At 40.1% G+C, this 10,567-nt stretch overlaps 1 protein-coding gene across 1 annotated transcript in view; it reads left to right on the top strand.

The window, feature by feature from the left end:
- LOC122534328 (heterogeneous nuclear ribonucleoprotein L-like) overlaps positions 1-9,770 on the top strand; it is a 115,972-nt gene extending 106,202 nt beyond the window's left edge. The window contains exons 6-7 of the mRNA XM_043664847.1: positions 9,143-9,206; positions 9,395-9,770. Of these exons, the coding sequence (XP_043520782.1) occupies positions 9,143-9,206; positions 9,395-9,534 (204 nt within the window). The 3' untranslated portion in view covers positions 9,535-9,770. The remainder of the gene's footprint in view (positions 1-9,142; positions 9,207-9,394) is intronic.
- The last annotated feature ends 797 nt before the right edge of the window (positions 9,771-10,567 follow it).

Raw genomic sequence — 10,567 nt, forward strand, 5'->3', positions numbered from 1 at the left:
CATTTTTTATTTGCCCCGTCGAGCAGTAATATCTCGCGAGTACACGAACAGAGAAGGACCGGAAAAATTAATTGTTCTGTGCCTTTTGTGTTCATAAATTTCTGGCGTCTGTGCCGGGCCGGAGGAACTCCGAGCGGAAGCGCGATTTAAATCGGCAGCGAAAGAGGTCTGGATCGTTCAACTCCTTTCTGATTTTTAGGCAAACGCGCCTAAAGATTATAAATCCATAATTCAGCGTGGTGCTCGAGAACGTCCGATAAGAAGCTCCGCACGGAAATCTCGCGCCGTTTTCATATTTTTACACGAGCTTTCGTATGTTTTAGCAGGAACGTTTATTGGTGCTTGTGGAGAAGCTTCGTTGAATCCTTCTGCGAGGATACGTGCCTCCTCCTGTGGGACCTAACGTTCTTACGTTGCCCCGAGCTGTAATGTACGGTACAATAGCCCTCAACTACCAAGCCGGATTTTGTTTTTTATTTTCACCCGAGACGTGTTTCACTCTCGTTATTTTCTTCTGTCCTTTTAACGATAGAAATTCCTTGGGGGATTCTTGTAGAACAACGTATTTATTTCATCTCTCAACCCTTTGGCTATAGGCGCTCAATTTACATCGCTCGAATCAAACTGAAGTTTATATTTAATAAAATTATTTATATTTAAAAATTGAATCTATTAAAATTTATTTATTTTAAATGAATTATAATATAAATTCATTAAAATTTGTTTATTTTAAATAAATTATAATATAAATTTATTAAAATTTATTTTATATTTAAAATAAAACGTAAAATACGGTTGCATTTAATAAAACAAATTTCAATTTTTCATTTAAAAAGTTGTCAACGTAGCATTCTACGTGCTGTACGTATCAAAGTTTACCGTAGCGAAAGGGTTAAAAATGTAATCGGACGCTATTTGATAAATGGTTTAGAAATATTGCATATATGAGTCGAACGAGTCTGAAAATTTTTAGCGAGAAGAATTTTCGGAATGGAGAAGTCGTTGGGGAATGATTCACTTTCATCTTGAAATGGAATATTCAACGATCACGATAATCCAACGATCAGCACCTTCTTACGCACGTTTCCCTGACATAGCTCCCTTAACAACGCTTTCGTAAAAGCTCTCTTCTGAAATCGAAGGAACTCGAGCTGACCTGGAAGCGCGACGATGCCGTCGCGCGTTTATTTATTTATTTATTTATTTATTTTTCTCCCCGCGTCTTTATTCTTATGCCTCTCGTTCCCGTCGTTGTTGTTGCGCTTCGCCACGCTTTGAAGCCAGCAACTTTTCATTAAAGAAACACACCCTCCCCCGAAACAATGTCGAAAAGAAGGCAAACGGAATTCTTTCTTTGCTAATGCCACTGCCTCGTTCTCGCCGTTTCTCCTTCGAACATGGAGAAGAGGAGAAAAAGCCACCGAGGAAAATCCTGTTTACGTTTGACCCGGTGTAGGTGTCTGTTGCGCCGTTTAGCGACGCGATGCACTCTAACGTTTCGCCATTTTTCCTCTTTTACACCCCTTCGACTTTTATCCTCCACCGTTCCGTTCTCCATTCTTTTACGTCTGTGCTCGTTTTCCCACCCTCTCACCCTGCCCTCCTCGCTGTCCGCTTTAATGCGCTCCGGAATCCCGGATGCTTAATTCAACTTTCGTTCGGGAAATCCAATAAGGAGCTCGTCGTCGTCGTCGTCGTCGTCGTTGCAGAGGAGAAGAGAATGGGTCTGATACTGTGTTTCGGAACAGGGGATCCCTGTTGCATCGCGAAATTAGCGTTTTCGTGCGCCTGAATAATTCCATAGCGTACAACGCTAGCGGCCTGCTGGCCTTATCTCGCTGCTTTAATAATTTTCCTAGCGGAACCCGCAATTGCAATACACCCTCCACAACCCCACGCGCCTCGTACGTTCTCTTCGCCCCTGGCGTCGGCGTCGTTTCTCTCTTTTCCTCTTTTATTCTCTCTCTCTCTCTCTCTCTCTCTCAGTGTTTCATTTCATCACGCCATGTCGGTTTGCTGCCGCGTTTCGCTTCGATATTTATAAACGCATTCGCGATTCACTTTAGCCCCGAGAAGCATCTTCCGCGGCGAAACGAGTTGCGAAACGAAGATTTGCAATTTTCTTGCGGCATTACGCGAATTTGCCAGCCACTGAATTATTACACGGACGTCTGAGAACGGTTGTTTAGCGTCGAGTTGATGGAGAATTTTCTTCTACTCCTTGATACAGTAGTTCAAGCAGCAAACCTCTGCCAGAGTGATGGATTTCGTTTCTCCTTCCCTTTATAAAATTCCGCAGGATTTTGCTGACGATTCATTCGTATAATTTCGCCTCCGAGAAACGCTGAATTTGTTACACATGTATGTACAAAGTGAAAAGACAAGCTTGTTCGTGACTATCATAGATGAATTTTATTTGATGGAAGTTTATGTTAAATTTCAAGGTCAAAAAATTGTTTTTTTTTTTTAATTATATTGTACTTATCACGAAGATAAAGATTTTCTAAGGAACCATAGGTCGAAACCTAATAGTTACACTAAAAATGTTTCTTAATCATTTATTAACACTGTGCGTGCTAACAGCGACTTTATAGTTTTGGACGCGTGGACGTGTAATATTTCGAATAATGTTAACAGTTAGTTTTATCATTTGATTATTTAGACTCACGACTATAATAAATCAGATGTTAGAAATGAAACTTAATATATAAAAATTACGTAAAACAAACAGTCACGTAAAGTCGCTGTTAGGACGCACCACGTTTGCAGTGTTAAATGAAGACACTTTTTCAAAAGAACTAAAGGTAGGTTGAACTATGGTTCTTTGGAAAAGTTTTACCCTCGTGACGAGTAGAATACAATGCAAAAGAAAAGAAAAAAAAAAAAATTTATCAACCTTGGAATTCGAGGTTAAGACCAGTTTTGCGGCAGGTTTCTTTACATCAAATCGAAAAATGTAGAATTCATTTATAATGGCCACGGACAAATTTTTCTTTCCATCGTGTACATTCGAAATTAATAATTCGTACCTAATGTTTTTGTCGCGAAGAGTTCTTGTCATCGATATGTATCTCATTGTCAGCAAGAATCTTCTTTGGAAACACGCTGAAACTTTCATAATCTTCCTTCTTTTCGCCTGTCTCACATTTTATATCATCCAGCAAAATGGATTAGGCATCTGGCAGAGTTAACAAACGAGCCTTTGTACAAACGTTGAAAACGATATCGCTCCGAACAGATCGCTTTTATCGGCCGGACAAATGGTTAATCCGAGTTCTTCGAACCTTCGCGACGGCGCAAAAAGAAAAACACAGTTTAATTCATACGAAAGTACGGTCTGCTGGCTTCAACCTTCACAAATCACCGCGTTCGGTGAGAACCAGGCATGAAAGTTTCAGCAAAAATAGAAGCTCCGCGGCGCGCATCGCGGCGTCCGAGAATCTTTTGCAAAAGTTTCAGCGGCGTGGCATCGGGTCGTGGCCAACTATTTTCGCCCGATATTTTCGCTGTTCCCTCTCCTCTCGACTTTTATCATTTTTCTTTCCGTTTTTTCCCTCCCCTTCTCTCTTTATCCTCCTTCATTTCCAGTACGTGGCAACAGCCCGAAATTTTTATCCAGCAAAAAAGCGTCTCGACAAAAGAGCAAAAGCGTTTTTTTTTTTTTTTTTTTTTTCTCCTCTTTCGCCTTTCCGCCAGCCGGCACCGCGATAAATCACGCGAGAACGCCGCCGCGAAAATGCATAGTCCGTCCTGCCAGGACGTATCAACTCACCACCAGCTGAGAACGTAGGATCGGAGTGTAATTATGGTTGTCGTCGAGAGAGTATGTACTTAGCACGCTTGTGCCTTGTTATATTTTTCATATTGTTCAATGTTATTTTCTGCCCCTTGCGAGCGTTCTGCTTGCTCAACGAAAGCGAGAGTTTTAAAATTCAGCTATTTTTCTTCAACACGTGCGTGTCCCGCTAATTTTTTAATTCACATTTCGTGCAAATGTTTGTCTATCTATTCAAGTCGAATTTTCTCCATAAATTGTGTACTGTCGAATGTAAATGTGTTCGAAAGAAATGTCTGTACACGTATGTATGTACGTGTATTTCTGTTTCGAAATTATTGTCTGCATTGCAGGAGATAAATTCTGACGAAATTTCGTTATTTTTTTTTTTTTTCCTCTCCCGATATAATTTTTCTCACCGTGTATTGTCGCTATCTGACGGAATCATATCATATCAGGATAAATATTTGCAGACGAATCGATGCGTATTATCGCGTTACCGCTGGGGAATTCTCGCAGGTTTTGTTGCACGTTTGCCTGTGCATACACATGTATGTACGTTGTGCACACGAATTTATTGAAAGTTATTGTTGCACGAAATTCCAAAATTTTAATATTTCAACTAATAAAATTCAAGTGTTCGTTTCCATCATTTTTCCCCTCCCGGTTTTTACTCGCGAATTTATTGATCTTTCGAAATGCGAGCTGTTGACGAGAAATCAAGTTCCGATCGATTCTGTTTTCCAAGGAAATTTCTCAATTTTAATTTTCATCTCGGTTCATTATCGTTCAGTCAATTTCTCGAGAAATCAAACGATGATGTCCTCCTGGCTTCTTAGTCCACTGATCGATTCACCGTTATACGAGTTGTTATAACCGCGACGCTTTCGAACACGCTCGATCGAGCTCGCAACTCTGTCTCACTCTTTGAATTTACGAATCACGGATAGACTGCGGCGACGCTTATTTTACCAAAAAGTTCCAGCCCTCGAGAAGCTTTTCAGCTGGTCCATTTGCCCGCAGGAAAAGAACGTTCTTCCACAAAGTAGTCGTCGGTGGTTTCATGGAAAGTGTGGTAAGAGAGAGGAGGGGGGCGACGACGATTGTTCCAAGCACGACGCGATCTATTTGCCTTTCGGATAAGGCGAATCCTTTCCCCTTTCGCGATATATATCTCGGAACGTTCGAATAAACTGGCTAAAATACCATCAATTTTAACCATAACCCTGAAATATATTATTGCCGAGTTATTCCATTCGCCACTTATTCTAGCCACGTTTTCAAGAGATTGGCGATATCCTTTTCGCGTTTGAAACGACCAAGACTGTTCTCGGTATTGGTAGAATTATATCTGTAGATGCGCTGTTTCGGGGTTAATTTTGTAATCTGTCAAAGTAACGAGCTTACTCTATTAAATTATTTTTTGCTACTAAATTGTATGTGTATGGTAGTAAGTTATATGGTCTAGTATCTAAGGTACAACTTCTACCATATATAAAAGTAACTTGAAAATAGAGAATAAATTTTTTGCATTTAGAAAATTTTTTGTTCTCGAAAAGATCGAGTTCGGAAATTTATCGATCATACTTGAATTTAACTAATTCCGAATTGGTCAGGAACAAGTAATAGAATAGAAAATTATTCTACCTGTGAGAATTAATCAAAAGTGTAACTATTAAATATTTTGTTTTTTTTTTATCAGGCCTCAAACAAGAAATATTATTTTATATTTTTCCCTTGTTTTCACAGTCAGTTCTGTGCAATTCAGAATGAACGAAATTCAAATATGACAAATTTTCAAACCTGATTTTCTCGAAAGTGATGACTTTAATGACAAAATTTTATTCTTTTCATCTTGATGAACTATATACTATACTATAACTTCATGTTCATATACTATATACTATTCTATAGTATGTACCATAGTATAATAAATATTTACTAATAAACTTACTAGCTATCTTTACTATTAAAACATTTCTTTACAATTATTTATTATTGATATATTGATCATTGATACTATTACTTATTATTAATACAAACATTTATTATACTCAACATTGCATTGTGCATTAACCAACGTGGTCTCTTTCACTGGAGGCTAGCTCGAGCCTCCAGTTCTCTCGAACATATCGTTCGCCATTAATCTCCGCGATCTCGAAGATTTTATTGGCCGTGGTTCCACGTGGAGCGTGCAGTGAAACGTTTCCCTTTCGCGAGATTTGTTTCGTTCTAACAGCCCGATTTTCCGTCGTACCGCAACAACCACGAATCATCGAGAAAACAGTTTGTTACGAGCAAACGTTTTTCCTTCTCCACTTCCTTGTTTTCCGCGTTTCGTTTATTCCTCGTCTTTCGTTCGCTTCTCTCTTTCTCTCTCTTACTTTCGGAGTCTGGACCCGTTGACAAACATGAACCTTCCTCGGGTCACATCGTATCGCCTCTCTCTCTCTCTCTCTCTCTCTCTCTCTCTCTCTCTCTCTCTTTTGCTGCAGCAAGCGTTTTACTTTCTCCCACAGTCACCGTGTGGAATTATTATTATGAGAAATAAGGGGAGCGCCAGGGCATTTGTTAAGCACCGCCTGACGTTTTTACGATCGTGGAGAACGCGCGGAACGGTCCTGTAATTTACGGCACGCTTCACAACTGTCCGGACGTAATCTGATAAATTCAACACCGAACGAACGAAGATCCGAAGTGTCTGATTAAATCGCGATCGCGAAACTCATCGAAGCTCGCTATTCGCGTATTTGCTCGTTGAAAAATTTCGCGCTTGATCATTTGCGGTGGCAACTGGTTCCGCGGACCATAACGAGCGACCAAACAATGACTCGTCGCTTTCCATTCGAACTCGTTGGTACGATATCACTGGATAAAATTTATTATTAATATATTATATTTAGATATACTTAAGAATGAGAAAATATTGCAATTTTCGGGCAAAAAGTTCTAGCGCGAGAGGGGTTAATAGCTTCAGCAACAACGAACTTGTCTGAATTACGCGTTAGTGTGAAATATGTCTTACTCTGAGCATTCTGTGGCCTTACTCGACACTAAATTAAGGATACTTCGAGGGCGAATAATCCGCTTAATCCGTTATTTAGCGTTCTTATAATTTACGATGAGGTTTAGGTGATATTTAGGGTTCGTCTAAGAATAGTCGAAAGCTGAGTATTTCGGAAAACGGTAGGCTGAGGTGAGGACAAGTAAATTGTTTTGAGTGTAAAAGATACACGGGTGGCAAACAACTCTGCCTTGCATTCGAAGGAGATATTATTGTAGGGCATTTTTCTCGCTGAAAGAATGAAATTTTTTCGCCGTTTCAACTTCTTAATTGAACGAATGGGTATTTAAACGACAAATGTTTTTCTTCCATTAAAGTTCCCGTAGATCTTCGTCGAGTTGAACGATGAAGTCAGGTTTTCGATTAACAACGAAGGGCCAAGCTTTTTCGACAGCTGTTGACATATTGCCATACAGGTGATAGGTTCCATCGATTCCTCTCTCGCTCACTCTTTCTCGTTTTGTACAAAAACCATCTTTATTCCAACTGAAAAAAACGCTTGCAGAGTAGAACTTTCAAAACAAAACCTTCTTACGTCAAACACGGAAACAAATTCCGAGTTCTTCTTATCGATTCAATTTAGAGTTCTTAAATTGCACGGAACCATACGGAAAGTTCGAGGCTCTCCTTGTCTTGGCTCGATCAGTCGATGAAAGTCCGAGGGAGCTGAGAAAAGGAGAAAGGTCGAGCATTCAACAATGATCCGCGAAGAGAGGAGTTAAATTTTTCCCTCCAACAAGGACGAGAGAGTTTTTCGAAACCGGGAACGAGAAGTTGGCCGAAATCGGTCGCGGTCAAAGGGACCCGGGCGACAAAAGTGCGGCGACTGTTCGATTGAAATTTCACGAGAGACAAAGTTCAGCGACGAACGATCAAACAACGTTTGCATTCCACTCGCGGACGTGTCTCGTCGAACGACGATCCGAGGCGAAAACGGTTCGACGTCAGCTTGCGCGTTGAAGCGCTCGTCTCGTCACGATTGGCGAATTTTCGACCGATCTGCAACGTGTAATTGCAACGATTCGTTCTCACCTTTCCACCTCTCTTTCCCACCGGCAGCCAACTGGTTGCCAGTACATATATTTGTACGATTCATTTTGCAATGGCGCGTGCATAGCTAATCGGGGGATTTATGGGCAGGCTGCGAGGGCAGCCTGGCCGCATTAAATTCCCATATTAATAATTCCGTGCACGATCGCCACGAATGCTACCGCGCGGAATGTGTTAAATTTCAACGAGCGTCCAGCCTCGAAATTACGAGGACTTAACTTCGGAATGGAACCTAAACGTGGACGTTTAACGCCGATCGCGTGATCTTGGAACACGGTGATGTGGAATCGATCGATCGCTTGGGGGATGTTTCTCGCCACTGACGAACCTAACCTTGCGTCACGTATGGGAATTCGATGCGACACTGAAAACATTTATTTTTTTATACGTGATTATACAATACGATACTACGCACAATAGCGATTTGTGATTTTACGTGTCACGAGGATTATTTGTGTGACCTAATTCTACTTGATGATGCGAAGGAACTGATGATTTTGACGTGTTGCAACAATGGAGAGCACGTAAAATAATGGAATAAAATTTATAGCCTTTGCACTCGACTGTCCCTTCTGAAGAGACATCGTTACTTAAATCTAGCAATTTTTATTTGCTATGTAATGTGATGTAAATAGTATGATAGTTTGAACACACGCCTAGAGCGAAAGTTATAACAACGACGTAAAAAGGACAAAAGTATTTCGGAAGAAGAAATTTCTGAAGACGGTCCTTCAAGTCAATTGACACTCATTGGACTAATTCACATAAGCTAGATTTCTTATTGCTTCTTACGAATGTTTAAAAAATGGCGGAGGATATTATTTTTCCAGAGATTGAAACTGTCTTGCATATTATATTTGTTTCAGCATTGCTTTAAATTTAAACGACATCACATGTTGGAAAGATATAATTAACAAAATTTCGTGTTAAACACCATTTGAATAATTATTTTATTATCCAATGCTATATGCTTCGTAAATAAATTGTTGGTAGAAGAAAAAGTTGGTCGAGAGCAAAGGGTCTGTCACCAATTGCTGGCACAGAATCTAACATGGTACGATGATGCAGGTTTTTCGTGAAACATTTTCTATTAAAAATGTCCAACATTATATTTTTTTCGTTTTTGTGCGTTCCTTTTGTCAGATTCTCTGCCAGTGTCCAAAAACTGGACGCACAAACGGCCAGTGATTAAGGATAAAAACGATCAGCGAAACCTGTGAAACTCATCTGGATATGAACTCTTTTGTTTCCAGCCTACCAAACTGAACGTATACAAGAACGACGCGGAAAGCTGGGACTACACAACGCCGACGCTGGGTGAGTTTTCCCTCCGCAATTTCTTACCCTTTTTTTCTATCTCTCCGTTTTCTCGTTTATTTATCTACTTTTTTTTTCTTTTTTTTTTTTCTTTTTTTTTCTCTTGGTCCTTATGTTCGTTCGTCGAGAACGCGCGTTCTCGCTCGACCGTTCGTCAAGCATTTTAATCATCGACATCACGTCAGCAGGGGCTGCGTGTACGTGCGTACACGAACTTCTCTCCGCCAGGGTCTGGGAATCGTTCCTTCTCTCGCCTCTGTTTCCATTTAAAGAATCGCCATTTCGATATACGCTTTCAGCGGGCGGCCTCTTGCTCGCGTTTTCTTGACGCCGAGGGCGTGTGCAGCCGTGCACACAGAAGATGATGCTAATTGGATAGAAACGTAGTCCTCGATGCGAGCTTGCAGGGTTTCCGTAAAACGTTTCCCCCCGCGTTTTAAGTTCACGTCTACGCGCCATCGGACGACACGCGGGAACGTCGATCGAACGTCGTCGTCGAAAAATCGAAGGAAAGTAATTAAAGTATATCAAAGTCGCGAGTCGATCAAATTCGCGATGAATAATTGAAATTGAATTTCTGAATATTCGACATATTACACATAATTTTGGTAGACTGATACAGTAGTGTCCTGCTAAATGTCCAACAATCGGGACCGAAAGTGGACTGTTAAGAGGGGTGGTGTATTCTACGAATTAGCCATCGAAAGTGCGGCGAATTCCAATATTGTTCGATTGTAAAGAAATTTTAACATTTCAACATTTTATTTCAACTGAATATATTGAAACTGTTTTGAATTTAATACGTGCATACTTTTGAACTAAATAAAGGAATAAATTACAGTGAAGCAATAATTGTCAAACGATTGTAATTAATCTAAATTTATTGACATTCCTAGAAAACTAGTTGTTAATCAATAAATGGGAATCTTGAATGAAGGTCTTGTTATTGATTTTCATCAATATTAAATTAACAATACGCATGGTATGGTTCTATGATCGTATACATACAAATGGCGCGTGTATTTGACATAAAAATTTGTCTAATTTTGATCAATATGTGTCCGAAACAATCGTAATGTACACGGTATCGTTTATCGTTTCTTTCATTTCATGTTTCACGCGGCCGTACGCTAAGAAAATAGCGTAGAGTGGGGATAGCAATGGACGCCTAAGTGGACGACTACTGTATCTGTACTGATGAACTTTTGCGCTCTCGAGTACGAAAACGACACGTTCAAGATACGATGAGCTCGTCTAGTAAACAAGTCTTTGCACTTTTTAACACTTTCCCGGCGGGATATTTGAAATGACAGTCACGCGTGAAGAATATTATATGTGTGTTACAAAATTTTACTTTTTAT

Source organism: Frieseomelitta varia, unplaced genomic scaffold (assembly GCF_011392965.1).
Source record: "Frieseomelitta varia isolate USP_RPSP 00005682 unplaced genomic scaffold, Fvar_1.2 scaffold_587, whole genome shotgun sequence".
Taxonomy (NCBI): domain Eukaryota; kingdom Metazoa; phylum Arthropoda; class Insecta; order Hymenoptera; family Apidae; genus Frieseomelitta; species Frieseomelitta varia.